This window comes from Ursus americanus, chromosome 21, assembly GCF_024610735.1.
Source record: "Ursus americanus isolate L20-20 chromosome 21, mUrsAme1.1.p, whole genome shotgun sequence".
NCBI classification, from domain to species: domain Eukaryota; kingdom Metazoa; phylum Chordata; class Mammalia; order Carnivora; family Ursidae; genus Ursus; species Ursus americanus.
In genome coordinates, this window is record NC_142147.1 from 26,728,552 (window position 1) to 26,745,326 (window position 16,775).

General features: G+C 39.2%; 1 protein-coding gene across 2 annotated transcripts in view; it reads left to right on the top strand.

Moving 5' to 3' along the window:
- The window catches only part of PHLPP2 (PH domain and leucine rich repeat protein phosphatase 2), a 72,925-nt gene that overhangs the window by 28,736 nt on the left and 27,414 nt on the right, over positions 1–16,775 (top strand). For both annotated transcript variants that reach the window (XM_045810297.2, XM_045810298.2), the window contains exons 4-8: positions 5,385–5,575; positions 12,106–12,231; positions 13,845–13,999; positions 16,001–16,147; positions 16,524–16,754. In XM_045810297.2, the coding sequence (XP_045666253.1) occupies positions 5,385–5,575; positions 12,106–12,231; positions 13,845–13,999; positions 16,001–16,147; positions 16,524–16,754 (850 nt within the window). The remainder of the gene's footprint in view (positions 1–5,384; positions 5,576–12,105; positions 12,232–13,844; positions 14,000–16,000; positions 16,148–16,523; positions 16,755–16,775) is intronic.

The window sequence follows — 16,775 nt, forward strand, 5'->3', positions numbered from 1 at the left end:
CGTTACTCTTTTTATCAGCCGTTACTCTTTTTATTGCTGTTTGTCCAGTCTCAGCTCGTGGGAGCTCTTTACGTTGGCTTCTGTCCTTCCAACATGACCCCAGGAGTTTTCGATTGCATTCTGGATTTCCCATTAAGTTCTGGCACAACAAGATGTTCTAAGCTCATCTTTTCATTGTCTGACTGACAGGAATAGACTCTTTTTCTAAGGACTTCTGGTTCATCTTAATGAAAAATGGTATTTAGAGATTGTGTTCTGGGCAGTAGAGGAACTCATTGCTACAGGGTTGACCTTGATTGTTTTTTTAGCAACTTTTTAAAATTATGAAAACATTCCATTTTTTTCTAGAACATTTGGATGTATAAATATAAGGAAACTAAAATTATCCCTAATTTTCCACTTAGAGCCTTGGCTTTTGAGATTGTAAAACTATTTTTTAATTAGAACTGTTACACATTCTGAATACTTATTAGAACTTTCTTATTCTTGTTTTTTTGGTTTTTGTTTTTTAAGTAGTCTCTGTGCCCAGCATGGAGCCCAGTGTGGGGCTTGAACTCATGACCCTGAGATCAACACTTGAGCTGAGATCAAGAGTTGGACACTTAACCAACTGAGCCACCCAGGCATCCCTCATTTTTTTTGTGTGTGTATGTGTCCCTTTCAGAAGGCCAGAGACTGGATGTGTAGCAAACACTCCAAAATTAATAAAACAGCATGTTATTTGATATATAAATAACTTATCCAAAACACAATTGAATGTTCCCTTCTGAGTGTGGTGATAGATAGATTTAAGAGTTTTCTCTGTAATAAACTATAAAGAAATAAGACCAAGAAAGGAGACTCAGAGAATTATGTATCAACTGATATACCATCTATTTCGTGTAAACTTTTAAAAAGACTGTTAGGCAGTTTGAAAACATGGTAACTATTATGAAGTCCCATTTTTACATAATTTAGCCAACTTTGTAGAAGGTGATGCTGTTAACCATGGTGGGGAATATAGAAGCCATTGGCATGTTTGGGGAGAAAAATGAGATTTTTAAAAAATAGCAGTTTTATTGAGATATAGTTCACATCCTGTAACATTCACTCTTTAAAAGTGTACAATTCAGTGCTTTTTAGTATATTCGGAGAGTTATGCCGCCATTACCACAGTCTAATTTTAGAATGTTTTCATCACCATAAAACAAGACCCCATATCCATTAACATCATTCTCCATTCCCTACTCCCACAGCACCTGGCAATCACAAATCTGCTTTCAGTTTTTATGGATTTGCCTATTCTGAACAAGTGGAATCATATATACTCGTTTTTTTGTGGCTGGCTTCTTGTACTTAGCATAATGTTTTCAGGGCTCATCCATGTTGTAGTAGGTATCAGTACTTCATTTCTTTTTATGGCCAAACAATGTTCCATTGTATAGATAATGCCCCATTTTGTTGATGCATTCATCAGTTGACAGGCATTTTGGTTGTTTCTACTTTTTGGCTATTACGAATAATGCTACTATGAACAAACATTTGTGTGTAAGTTTTTGTGGGGACATGTGTTTTTCAGTTCTCTTGGATATAGATGTAGGAGTGGAATTGCTGGGTCATACGGTGGGTCTGTGTTTAAACTTTTGAGGAGCTACTAGACTGTTTTCCAAAGTGGCTGCCCCATTTTATAATCACACCAGCAGTGTTTGTTTACATCTTTGCCAACGCTTATTAGTGTTTGTCTTTTTCGATTATAGTCGTCCTAGTGGGTGTGAACTGATGTCTCATTTGTGGTTTTTTATTTGCATCTTTCTAGTAACTAATGAATTAAGCATCTTTTCATGTACTTGTTGGCCTTTTATATATCTTCTCTGAAGTAATATCTGTTCACATTCTTTGCCCAGTTTTTGTGTTGTCTTTTTTGCTGAGTTGTAATGTTCTTTATTCTGAATACAAGTCTCTTATTATGTATGTGATTTGCAAATATTCTCTATTTTGTGAGTTGTTTTACTTTCTTGATGGTGTCTGTTGAAGCACAGCAGTTTTGTTATTTTTGATGAAGTCCATTTTTCTATATTCTTTTTTGTCACTTTTATTTATTTTTTAAAGATTTTATTTATTTGAGAGAGTGAGAGTGTGAGAGAGAGAACACAAGCAGAGAGTGGGGGTGTGGGCAGAGAGAGAAGCAGACTCCCCACTGAGCAGGGAACCCAACTAGGGGCTCAATCCCAGGACCCTGGGATCATGACCTGAGCCAAAGGCAGACGCTTTATCGACTGAGTCACCCAGGCACCCCATGTCACTTTTACTTTTTGTGTTGATACGTAAGAAACCTTTGCCTAACTTAAGACCACAAGATTTATTCCATTGTTTTCTTCTATGAGTTTTATAGTTTTAGTTCTTACATTAGGTCTGTACTCCATTTTGAATTTATTTTTATATATAGTGTGAGCTTAGGGATCTGACTTTATTCTTTCGCCTGTGGCTATCCAATTGTTCAGCAGCATTTGTTGACAAGCCTTCTTTCCCCACTGAATTATTTTGGCACCCTGCTCAAAAATCAGTTGTCCGTAAATATAGGGGTTTATCTGTTAATTCTATTCCATTGCTCTATGTCTATTCTCATGTCAGTGCTGTATTTTTTTTTTTTAAAGTAATCTCTACACCCAGTGTGGGGCTCAAACTCATGACCCCAGTATCAAGAATCAGATGCTGTGCCAACTGAGCCAGCCAGATGCCCCAAGTACTGTACTTTATATGTCAGCCCCATACTTAAGTTTTGAAATTGGGGAATGTGGGTCCTCCAATTTTGTTCTTTTTCAAGATTGTTTTGTCTATTCTGAGTCTACTGTACTTCTATATGAATTTTAGGATCACTTTGTCAGTTTCTGCCATGAAGGTAGCTGGAATTTTGATAGGGATAACATTGCTGTAAATCAGTTTGGGGAGTTTTGTCATCTTAACAGTATTAAATCTTCTAGCCCATGAACCCTGGATGTTGTCCATTTATTTCGGTGTATAATTTCTTTCAACTACGTTTTGTAGTTTTCACTGTACTATTTTCATTTTATTCTTTTTGATGCTATCTTAGATGCTGTAGGTTTATTTTGAATTGTTTATTCCCTATGCATAGAAATAAAATTGATTTAAAAAACATTTTGTATATGGGGTGCCTTGGTGGCTCAGTTGGTTAAGCATCTGACTCTTGATTTCTGCTCAGATCATGATCTCAGGGTCCTGGGATCAAGCCCTGCATTGGGCTCTGTGCTCAGCAGGGAGTCTGCTTGAGGATTTCTCTCCCTCTGCCCTTCCCCCTGCTCGCATTCTCATGAGCTCTGTCTCTCACTAAAATATAAATAAATAAATCTTTTTTTTTTTTAAAGATTTTATTTATTTATTTGAAACAGAGAGATAGAGCACGAACAGGGGAGAGGAGGCAGAGGGAGAACCTCCACCAAGCAGGAGCCTAATTTGGGGCTCCATCCCAGGACCCTGGGATCATGACCTGAAATGAAGGCAGACACTTAACTGACTAAGCCACCCAGGTGCCCCCTAAATAAATAAATCTTAAATATAGTAAAAACCTTTTGTATCCTGCAACTTTGCTGAACTCATTTGTTGGTTATAATTACCTTTTTTGTGGCTCACTTAGGATTTTCTATATACAAGATCCTATCATTTATGAATAAAGATAGTTTTCTTTCTTCCAGTCTGATACTAGAAATTTGAGGTAAATAGGGACATCTTTTGGACATGTCCAGCAGACAGTTAGATATATGAGATTAGAACCAAGGGAAGATTGGGGCAGGAGATAGAAATCTGAGGGCCATTATCATCATATGAATAGGGCAGTTTGGAGGCTGGAAGCCAGATTGAAGAAAATTGAGTAAATTGGAGGTGAGGTAACAGAGAGATAGCTAATATAGAGGCACAAATGAGAACACAGGAGCCTCAAAAGGGTAAACTTACAGGTTTTCAAAATATGGTTTGCAGACCCTCTGCATTTAAACTACCTGAAATAGTTGTTAAAAATACATTTCCCTGTGTTCCATCCCAGGCCCTGTGGATTAAACTCTCTGTGGGTGGGTGTGAGCATCCCACATTTTAAACTGTTCTCACATAGTAAGTCTTGAGCACACAGAAATCGGAGAGTCACTGAACTAAAGGAATTCCACAGTTGAGACTGAGAGGGCATGGGAGAAAGCGCGAATGCTTTTGTAACTTCGACAGGAACAATAAGGAGGGTGGAGTTGAAGAGTGAGAAGAGAGAAGAACCAGACTCCCTGAGAAAGGTGGAGTTTGGAATATGGATGAGCGAGCAGGTTGGCCTCATATAGGAGGAGAGATGGCTCTCCCATAGAGCTAGTATTCACATGCAAAGTTTTAAAGCTTTGAAGTGATCTCTTTCCTCAGATCATATATGGGAAACACAGTTAAGAGGGATACGTGATGCCCAGGTTCTATAGTCAATCCTGTAGTAATATCAGGTATGATGCAGTTCTCTCTCTTCCCAGTATGTTGCTGTTTGCATCACCTCATACTAGTGCTGCTCCTGTTCATTTCTGTGTAGAATTAGTCTGGTTTTAGCCATGCTTTAATCAAGAACCTGTCTTCTGTCATAATGTGCTGTTTTGTTCACTATATCTCAGCCTTACAAATGTTTCTAATGGGGAGGGAAGGTAGAAAAAGAAACTCTCGTATGCACGTATGAGCTTCTGCCACCATGATTGGGCTAGTTCATTGAAGTATCAGCCATAAGCTTTTCCTCACAAGGAACAGGAAAATGGAGTGATGTGTACAGAGCTAGAGCTCTCCCATACTTATTAATTTCTTCCTTCTAGAATAGAGTAATCACAATAGTGGCTGTCATTTATTCAGTACTTCTTTTGTTACCTGAAACTATCCTCAGTACTTTACATTAATTATCATAATTTTTTTATAAGAAAACCCTAAAGATAAGTAGTATTAAGATCCAAACTGTATAAATGAGGAAAGTCAACCTCAGTGATTATATTAAGTAGTTCAGAGAAACAAAGTAAGTGGCAGAACCAGGATTCAAACTCAGGTTTGCATGTCTGGCCCCCACGTCTATGATCTCATTGACTTGCCAGATTGCCTTTCTCTGTGTACATGGGAGATAGGACTGTGTTGGAAGAAGAATTAACAGTGGCATCCAAAATAAAATCTTGCTCCCTAGCCCCAAATCCACAGTACTCCCATTGTATAACTTCAGTGATGGATAACATTTTAGGACTGAGATCTTACTTGGTAATACTTATATTGCTTGGTAACCTATATCTGTAAACAACGTTGCTGAATGTTGACAGACAATGCTTTCTTTTCCCTTACAAGTCTTACACTACTTGAATGGTGACTTCTGGATGGTGACTTCTGTTTTCTTTTAGAAAAACCATGCCAGATGGATCATCTGGATCGAATCCTCCTGTCTGGCATCTATAATGTACGCAAGGGAAAGACCCAGCTGCATAAGTGGGCTGAACGCCTAGTTGTTCTCTGTGGCACCTGCCTCATTGTTTCCTCAGTGAAGGATTGTCAGACTGGAAAGATGCACATTTTGCCTCTGGTTGGGGGAAAGGTAAGACTCATAGAAATGAATTATTCTTCATTTGTTTGATCTTCTTAATTAAAATCACATTTACTTTTCGGTGCTTTCTCCACATCTTTTTAAAGAAGCCAGTATGAGCATTATTAAAGATTACATTACAAAGTTTGTGTTTTAGAGTTCTTAGGTTTAACCAAAAGAAACCTACTCAGGCGAAATTTTTTGTTTAAAGATTCATTTATTTGTGAGAGAGAGAGAGTGAGCAAGCGAGGGGGAGGGTCAGAGGGAGAGGGAGAAGAGAAGCAGACTCCCTGCTGAGTGTAGAACCCAGTGCTGGGCTCTGTCTCATGATCTCATGATCTCCCAACCTCACAACTCATGAGATCATGACCTGAGCTGAAACCGAGTCGGACGCGTAACTGACCAAGCCCCCCAGGCACCCCACCTTACTCATGCTAATTTAAGCATAAAACAGGTTTATTTACATCACAGATTCTTTGGGAGGTCCAAAGCCTGTCCATACCCCAAGTTCTGCTGCAGAATTCATTTGTTGATGATACCTCTGCCTCCACTGCTAGGCACCCATAACACCCAAGTAGACAGAGGATGCCGCCATTTGCAGCCTCCTGCCACATCCATTCTTAAAACAGATTCTTTCTAGCTTCTCCTTTTTCCCCATTTGACTAAAATTCAGAGTTGGGGGTGGTCACAAGTGCCTTTCCAGCAGCAAGGTTGGGAGCATACCATTTCTGGTCTGTGCTGGAGAATTCCCTATGCTGGGCAGGGAGTTCAGTTGCAAGTCTGTCAAACAGACCGACAGATGACTGGCAACAGATATGTTAATATTTATATGAAGCTATACATCATTTTGTTTCTTTATTTTCCATCTTGAATATCATAAAACAGTATGAATTTTAGAGAACTCCCAGACAAAAATGACTTAGTGAATTCATGCTTTGAGATGTCCAGTCTGGTCCAGATATACAGCAGTATTGGTAAAACAGATAGATTCCAAAGGTAAATACATAAAAAAGACGTAGCTGGGCTGTGGAATGTAGAATAGAAATGTATGTGGTGAGCAGGTCTGAATCTGAGGGCCTGCTGGGTTCTGGGCCTGAAAGGTCATGGCAGCGGCAGCCCAGGAGTTCAGCTCCTGTAAGTATTTCTCTGCTCATGAGAAGAGCTTGGCCCAGTCATATTCCTTGAAGCAGGAATTGAGTGGTACTCTGCTCCTGAAGGAAAGCTGGAAAGAAAAACAACAACGACCACCAGCCCCAAACAGCTGTTAACCACTGACCAGAACGAAGTCTTGTTCTAGCTGTGGTCCTAGAAAGGTTGAGGGAACCGGTTATGTGGCCTGTGACCAGGAAGTGAACAAGTCCCCACTGAATTAATGTGCATAATCCAGTATCAACCAGGGGTCAGGAACCTACCACTTACTGATGTGAGACTTCTTTTTGGTCTTGGGAGCTAAAGGACAGAATGAAGAAAATAGGATAAAAGAAAATGACACCCCCCCCAAAAAAAAAAAGAAAAAGAGAAAAGAATACAACAAAGGAAAGGAAATTCAAAGGGAAGTTGTAAGAAATAAGAAACGATGAGTGCAGACATTGATAAAATGTGACGGTCAAATTAATATCAATTATAAAAAGTTTAAAATGTTTTTATATTTTAAATATAAATATAAACTCTTAAAGCTCAAACTACCCTGAATGATATTTAAGATGTAGTGATATGTTTGATAAATAATGTGTTGATATAGTCTTGGAATAAGAGAATAGAAATACCAAATAACTTTTCACTTTACTAGGAAAAACTTTAAGTAAAAGTTTTAAGGATAGCCACTAAAAGTAGAGTGGGAGAAGAAAATGTAAAACATTCTGTAACACTAAGAGAAGGCAGGAAAAGAGTGGAGAGAAAGGAACAAAATGATTAGCATGGTAAATTATCACAAATTACAGTGACAGAAATGTATAGAAATATATCAGTAATCATAATAATTGTGATACAAGTTGTCATTTAAAATCCCAGTACTTGCTGTTTTATTTTTTAAGATTTTATTTATTTTTTAGAGAGAGAGTGCACGAACAGGGGGAGAGGCAGAGAGAGAGGGACAAGCAGGCTCCCTGCTTAGCAGGGAGCTCAAGTTGGGGGTCTCAGTCCCAGGACTCTGGGATCATGACCTGAGCTAAAAGCAGACACTTAACCGACTGAGCCACCCAGGCGCCCCCAGTACTTGCTGTTTATAAGAGACATACTCAACACTTAGAAGGTTGAATGTGAAATGGTGGGAAAATCGTGCTAGTCAAATAGCAATCAAAAGAGTATCAGTGTGGTTATATTAATATCATACAAAACATTTTTATGAAAGTTTATGTGCAACAAAGGGCTTGTCTCCAGAATATATAAAGAACTTTTACAACACAGTGAGAGAAAGACAGATAACCTAGTAAAAACTAGGCAGAAGAGTTGAGCAGATCCTTTCCCAGTGAAGATCTACAGATGCGCAAATAAGTACATAGGAAGATTCTCACCGTCATGAGTCATTAGGGAAATGCAAATCAATATCAGAGAGTTTCTGCATACCACTAGGATGACTAAAATCAAAAGACTGATGAGTACCAAATTTAGCAAAGATGAGGAGCAACTGGAATGCTCTCTCATCATTGGTGGGAGTACAGTCACTTTGGAAAACAGTTTTTCATTTCTTATAAACTGAAACATATGCATATCAGATGACCCAGCATTTCTCCTAGGTATTGGGAAATGAACATCTGTCTTTACAAAGACTTTATGTGAATGTTCATAGCAGCTTTATTCATAATTTTCAAAAACTAGAAACAGCCCAAATGTTCATGGACTACTGGTGAATTGATGAACAAATGTGGCACATTCCACACAATGGAATACTACTGAACAATAAAAAGGAATGAATTGCTGATATACACCAAAATAAGGATGAACTCAAAAACATTATTTTCTTTTTTTTTTTTTAAGATTTATTTATTGTAGAAAGAGCAAGCAAGTGCACAAGCGATCAAGCATGGGGCGGGGGAGGCAGAGGGAGAGGCGGAAAGAGACTCTCAGATTTACAAACCTTTCTCAGTATTTGACATTATATGAGTATATTTTTCTGTGTCAAATACCCCATAGTAAAATATCTAAAAGTTTATTCTAAAACATGGGTGCCAGGGTGGCTCATTCGGTTAAGCATCTGCCTTTAGTTCAGGTCACGATCCCAGGGTCCTGGGATGATCCCTGTTCAACAGGGAGTCTGCTTCTCCCTCTTTCTCTGCCTCTCCCCTGCTTGTGCGCTCTCTCTCTCTCAAATAAATAAATAAAATCTTAGAAAAATAGATTATTCTAAAATAGTCATTAATATCTCTTCTTCATTTCAATAAGATCTTTTATTTTGACTCATTCATGTGATTTATTATTAATAAAAAATGATCCTGTCGTGAGGTCACAATTGAATGTTATGAATATTATTTAATTTTATTGGTTTTTTTTTTAAAGATTTTATTTATTTGAGAGAGGGAGCATGCACACGCATAAGCGGGGGAAGAGGCATAGAGAGAGGGAGAGGGACAAGCAGACTCCGCACTGAACGCAAAGCCCAATTCAGGGCTTGATCCCAGGACCCTGAGCTTATGACCTGAGCCAAAGGCAGACGCTTACTGACAGAGCCACCCAGGTGCCCCTTATTGGGATCTTTTTAATATGATTCTTTTTTGCTTGAAGTATTTTGTGTTTTTGCCATTTGATTCAATCTTGGCACCAGAAACCTAATGATTTATGAGTATAATTTGGAAGTTTCCAGCTGACTCACCAAGATTCAATAGTTATGACATATCAAAGTGAGATGTCAGACAAAGATGTAAGTGGTTCCATAACTATAAAGACTTCATCTTCATCAAAGCTATATGAATTGGGTTGTTGGATTTGGGGGGAGAATTGCTTTAAAGAGAACTGCTATTGTGCTGTGAATCCACCCCAACTGGGAATTGCTTCTGCCTTTTTCCTCAAGCCTAGTGGAAGAGGTTTCAGCAGGATTCAAGAGAGCTCGATATGGGTCCCCTGCAGCAAGAGGGGCATAGTGGATTGGTGTCCTGCCTTCTCTTTTTCTTCCTTCCTTCCTTCCTTCCTTCCTTCCTTCCTTCCTTCCTTCCTTCCTTCCTTCCTTTCTTCTTCTTCTTCTTCTTCTTCTTCTTCTTCTTCTTCTTCTTCTTCTTCTTCTTCTTTTAAGATTTTATTTATTTATTTGACAGACAGCACAAGCAGGGTGAGTGGCAGGGAGAGGGAGAAACAGGCTCCCCGCTGAGCAGGGAGCCCCCTGTGGGGCTTGATCCCAGCACCCTAGGATCATGACCTGAGCCGAAGGCAGACGCTTAACTGACTGAGCCACCCAGGTGCCCCTGGTGTCCTGCCTTCTGACCAAGAAGTCTTGAGGACAGAGATGAGTTTGTCACCAAAGCAGCCAGGTAGCCTAAGAGCCTAGCTCATGCATTGGGATCATCGTGTGCTCCTTGGGTTTGTTAGTTTGTGACCCAAATGGGTTGAGAGAGGAAAAGCCAGTGGGTGGATTGGTGGATAAGTGGGTGGATTCTCTTAGAACTTGTTCAGGAGGGCCATCTTGAGGGGCAAATAGGCTTCCCTTGAGGACAAGCTGTCAGTGGACCACCAGATTCCTTCATGTCTGAGGAGGGAGTAGTCAACTGCTATAATAGCATGCATTAGCCAGGTCAAGTGATCTGTAAGGGAGAAGCCATCATTGTTTGGGGTGGGATGGAGGTAACCAGAAGAACCCTTAAAAAGACCCATTGAGGAAAAACATCCCTTTAAAATATGCTAGGTCCAGAGACTGTGAAGTCAGGTTATGACTCTGCTTGTCTAGTAAGAACCTTTGACTTTTAAGTTTCCTGTCCTTCCTCCCTTTCTACTTGAGCCCTGGAGGGGGTCAAAAATGGCATTTAGCCCAGCACTTAGTAAGAAAGAAGTCCAAAAAGCAGGCCAGGGCACCCATTGCAGGCAGGCAGCTGCCTCCATTGTGCCCCAGTGTAGGTGGAAAGGGTTGGAACTGTCTTATTACCTTTGCAGTGGAGACTTTGGCTCCTATAGCGTGGGTCTGGAGACTCCTGTTCTGAAACACGTCAGGTAGCTTGCATCTCAGCGACTTGTACTTGCTGTTGCTGTGCGTGGAATGCTACTTGCCCAGGAGGTTTCCACGCCTGGATCTTTGCTCACATGTTACCTCATGAGTCCTTCCTTGACTGCTCTGTCATAATTCAGATCACTCACCCTGTTTGCCAAGCTTTTCCCCTGTTTTATTTTTCCTGATATTATTCATTATATATTATATCATGTTATGCTGCATTATATCACTGTTTTGGTGTTAGAGTATTTGTCCCTTCTCAAATACAAATTCCACTGAGGGCGGGGGCTTTGTTGTTTTCCCCTGCTTGTCTCCAGCACTCAGAACAGTAAAATGTATTCATGCAACAAATACTTAATTATCAAATTGAGACTATGTTGTGACTTACAGAGGAGTTAATAAATAGATTTACTTATGAGTATGCCCCAAGTCCTATTCCTTCAACATACTTCAATGAAGTATCCTTTGCTTTTTCTAAACAGCTTTTTTGAGATATCATTTATATACCATATAATTCACCCATTTAAAGTGTACAATTCAGTGGCTTTTAATATATTCACAGAGTTTTGTGACCATCACCACAATCGATTTTAGAATACTTTCATGACCCTGAGAGAAACCTTGCACTCCTTAGCCATCGTCTCCCCCATTCTTTCTGCAGCCCTGGGCACCTACTCATCTACTTTCTGTCTGCACAGATCTGCTAACTCGGGACATTTCATGTACATGGAATCATATAATATACAGTTCTTTGTGAGTGTCTTTCACTTCACATCATCTTTTCAAGGTTCATGTGTGTTGTAGAGTGCATCGGTATCTTCTGTTGATGGCTCAATAATATTCCATTGTTTGAATGTACCATGTTTTGTTTATATATTTATCTGATGATGGATGGACATTTGGGTTGTTTCCCCTTGAGGCTATTAGGAATAACGCTGCTCTAATTCATGTACAAGTTTTTGTGTGGATGTATGTTTTCAGTTCTCTTGAGTATATATCTATCCAGGAGTAGAATTGCCAGATCACATGGTGACTCTACATTTAACCTTTTGAGGAATTGCCCATTTTTCTGTTTTCCAAAGTGCTGCACCATTTTACATTCCCACTGCAGTGTATGAGGGATCCAGTTTCTCCATATAACTTGCTAATACCTGTTATCCAACACTTGTTTTCTGTTTTTAATTTTAGCCATCCTAGCAGATGTCACATGGTATCTTTCAGTTTTGATTTGCATTTGAACATCATTTCATGTCATGTCATGACCGGCCATTTTTCAGTCTTCCTTGGAAAGATGTCTGTTCAGATCTTTTGCCTGTTTTAGAAAATTGAGTTCTTTGTCTTGTTATTGTCCTTTGCTCTCTGACTAGGATTCTTCTTCTTGGTTTTGGTTTTCTCCCCTCCTCCTCTTCAGGTGGAAGAAGTGAAGCGACGGCAGCACTCCCTTGCGTTCAGCTCAGCTGGAGCCCAAGCTCAGACCTATCATGTCAGCTTTGAGACGTTGGCCGAGTGCCAGAGATGGCAGCGACAAGCATCCAAGGTGATAAACTATCAAACGTCCTGGTGTGGGGATAAGACTGTAAAAGCCCACTACAGATGTATTTTGAAACTGAACTCGCTCCCAACAAAGTGAATTATAATTTTTATGTATCTTACTTTAGGCCCCTCTAAGTATATAATGAATGAAATAATGGAATTGCATCAGGTCCTTAACTTATTAGTTATATTTGTGTAGTACAAAAAGCTTTCAAAGTGTTTTCAGGTGCATTTACCTTTACACCATCTATGTGAGAAGAATATGGCCTTGAAGGAATTGAGACACAATGAGATTCAAATGACTTTCCCTCAACCACTGTGGTCAGTGAGAGATGGAGCCGTTCCCTAATTCCTAGCCTAGTGCTTCTTGGTCTGTATATATTTAGCACAGCCGTGATGAACCACTTTATTATTTTTTTAATTTTTAAAAATTTTTTGATGAACCACTTTATTTATTTATTTTTTTTTTAAAAAAGATTTTATTTATTCATTTGAGAGAGAGAGAGAGACAGCGAGAGAGGGAACACAAGCAGGGGGAGTGGGAGAGGAGGAAGCAGGCTCCCGGCAGAGGAGCCTGATGTGGGGCTCAATCCCAGAACGCCGGGATCACGCCCTGAGCCGAAGGCAGACGCTTAACGCTTAACGACTGAGCCACCCAGGCGCCCCTGATGAACCACTTTAAATTTGAACTTATTATGGGATGTGACCTGTGCTCTTGTCACAAAGTATTGTTCCTATATGCTGAGGATAATTAGCTTTTCAGCATAATTTCTGCTTTTTTTAGTCTTTAAAGATGAAGTTCTCTGAAATTGTGTTGCAGTTTCCAAATTCTCTTGTTCTTCTAGCTGTCTGCAGAATTTTAGCACACTTTTTTTTGTGGAGCTAAATATTTAGTTGCATAAAGGATTGTTTTGGTATAATGAGATGCCATAAAACATGACTGACTTTTCCAGTGGCCTTTTGTTTGGTTTTTAGAACAATTTTCACAACCCATCTTTTATTAGCATGCTATTTAGAAATATAAACTTTTTTTGGTTTTATTGAATTTTCTGTACATACATTGTAGTGGCAATAAAATATCTTCTGAATAAAACTAGTTTCAATTTTAAGTAGCTATTCCATTCTTTTGACCTTAAAAAGAGAAGTTAATATTTTTTGAGCACCTTTTGCATACTAAGCAGCGTGCTGTTTGCTGGGTTATTTAATTTTATCCTCCTAACAGATGAAGAAACTGCACTGGTAAGTAGCAGAGCCCGTGTGGATACAAAAGGCCGTGGCTTTCAATATCACACTGCCTGCTAGAGTTTTGTATAGTTACTTTGAATCATCTCAACTTCTTGCATGAAATGTTAACTTTTCATCTTTATGATTTGTATTTTTTTGCTTTTTACTTGTAGACACTTTAAAACACACTGTTGTGTGTTTCAAGCAGCTTATGGTTTTAGGAAAAAACAAAAACAAACTGGTTTTTATAAATGAATAATTGGATCTCGTTACCTTTTTCTCTTTCCCATTTTTAAAATTAGCGCTTTTTTTGTGTAACTGTCATTCCTTCCTGTGCTGGGTGAGAGGCATTTGGTGCTAGCTCCGATGGCTCTTCTCCTTGACCCTATTCAGGTGGTGTCCCAGCGAATCAGCACTGTTGACCTCTCATGTTACAGCCTTGAGGAGGTCCCTGAGCATCTCTTCTACAGTCAAGATATCACCTACCTCAATTTGCGACACAACTTCATGCAGCTGGAAAGACCGGGGGGCCTTGACACTCTCTATAGGTATTTGGGGAATGGGTTTCCAGACTAACTTATTCAAGCCAAATTGTGATCACTGTCTTAATTGTTTGTACCTGGAAGTGAGCATGCTTACCATCGTGTATATATTTGAAAATTTCCCCTCATTTTGAAGAGGAAGTAAAATTTTTTATTCGTACAGTTTTCTTACCCTCCTTTCCCTCTCCATGAAACAAAAGATAGATGCAAATGTTCTGTTGTAGAGGCAGTGTTGAGCTGCCATTGATCTGGATAATCTTGTTACATAAGTCAGTGACAGTGATGCATGATCTGAAGCCAGGGTAAATTGGGAGATTGAGTATGTGGCAAGTTTTTGAATCATAGATGTCAAATAACTTAAAGGAAATAGGCCTATTTTCAAGAATTCCACTCCCAGATTGGGGCTTTTATCTTTCCTGTGTATTTGCTTCTAAGCCTTTTGACAGCTATGAAACCTCTCTCTTCTGATAAACGAACCATTTCACTCCTAAGGGACTGTGGCCCATATATTTTCGAGTTCCTTTGTTAGAATATATTCCTCCTTCCCACCCTCCACACTTTAAAAGTGGATAGAAGTGAATAAATATTTAGTATAAGTAATTGTGTGAGCTTCTTGTGAGCAAGGGAGAAATTGGAAATTAAAGCATTCAAATTAGGTGGTAATTAAAAAGATGATACACGTTCTGGGGTGCCTGGGTGGCTCAGTTGGTTAAGTGTCTGACTTCAGCTCAGGTCACGATCTCAGTGCCCTGGGATTGAGCCCTGTGTCGAGCTCCGCGCTCACTGGGGCATCTGCTTGTTCCTTTCCCTGTCCCTCTCCCTCTGCCTCTCCCCCACTCGTGCTCTCTCTTGCTTGCTCTCTCTCTCAGATAAATGAATAAAATCTTTTTAAAAAAAGGATAATATACATTGAAATTACGTATTTTACGTACTAACTAATATTTCTAGAATAATTTTGAGAAAGCACTGTGATTTTTATCCCATATGATGTGTTTTACAAAGCTTTTTAGGTATAAGCAAGCCTCTATCAAGTAATGAGATAATAATTTTAATTATATTAGTATGTAAAAACAACAGAAGCCATAGTTTTAAGGAAGTGGGTTTCTAGCATTTTCTTCTCAGTCACTGTGAAAATAAGGTTAATGTAGTTTGAGGTCTGGATTAGGAATTCTGAAGTCAAGGCACCAAGCCAAAGGAACAATCAGTACTCAAGGTCAGGACAATTGGAAATCAAAAGTTGAAAATTTGAAAGCAGAGTATTAGAGTGAGGTACCAATGACTCCAGTCTAGAAGCAGGTGATACAGATCATCATCGTGGAGAGCACCACCTCAGCCTTACCCTCTTGCACTAGTATAATCATCAGTATAATACTCCGAAGTAGAATTAGCAGAGTGATTCCTGTGGACCCAGTGTATGATGATACTGTCTCTGGGTAAGACAGTAAAGATACTTCTATTTCCAGGAACAAAACAGAAGCACTAAAAATTACTATTTCCCTGTGTTCTCTATGAGACCGTATTGCAGTAAAACTCCATATATCACATACATATTTGTAAGTTCTAAGTGCCCATCATTTCAAGTAACATTTGAGCCAATATAATTTCAATATGTAAAAAGAAGTTGCTTATAATGGGATTTGATGTGCATTTTTGTTAGCTATTCCTGTGTCCATGAGTTGGTGAATTGTTACAAGGTTTTTTATATTGCATATAGAAATTTGATAGATTTCAAGTATATCAGTATGACTTGATATAAAATAGTTATACCAGCATGAGCTTTCCAAGGTTTTGTGCCTTTTGAAGGAGAAGAGAGAAGAACTCCCATTGCCCTAGACCTGGTCTCCTTTTTGGTGTGGAGCCGGGGTTAGGCATCAGCGTTCTGTGCTGTGAGTGATGTTTGGCATGTAGTGAGTGCTTAGTAGATATTTGTGAAACAAATTCTACAGTGGACATTTAAAACAGATGGCTTTTTTATTCTGTACTATAATTTGTATGTTTACATTTTAGATTTTCTCAGTTGAAGGGCCTGAACTTGTCCCATAATAAACTTGGGTTGTTTCCTGTATTGTTATGTGAGATTTCTACCTTGACTGAGCTCAACCTCTCCTGTAATGGATTTCATGACGTGCCAAGTCAGATTGGCAGTCTACTAAAGTAAGTATCTGATTTTGCTAGACTCATTTTTTACTTGCAGCATAAGGGGCTTGTCTGGCATTCGGAATGAAAGTAGTCACATGAGCTCTGGCAGTGAAGTAAATCATGTAATTATGAGGATTCTAGTCAGCAGCTGTTACTTGCTTGCGGGGGCGACTAGTTAGCCCCTCAGTTTCAACAGCAGAAGTTCTGACGATTTTTGACGTCGGAGGGACCATCCATGGCATTATGTGTGTCATTGAGTCTCTATAGATAGGATGTTTTGTCATTATTGGATTCATAATAAATTAGTGATATAAGTGAGAATCTATCCCTTTAGTTCTATCCATTCCAATTAAAACCTTTCATAAAGTCTTGTTTTATTTTCTTACTACAGTCTTCAAACCCTCTGTCTTGATGGCAACTTTCTGACGACCTTACCAGAAGAATTGGGAAATCTGCAACAGCTTTCTTCCCTGGGAATTTCCTTTAACAATTTTAGTCAAATTCCTGAGGTTTATGAGAAACTCACTATGTTAGATAAAGTGGTTATGGCAGGAAATCGCCTGGAAGTCCTCAACCTTGGGGTGCTGAACAGGATGAGCCATATCAAACATGTGGATTTAAGGTGAGGCCGTTCTTCACCGTG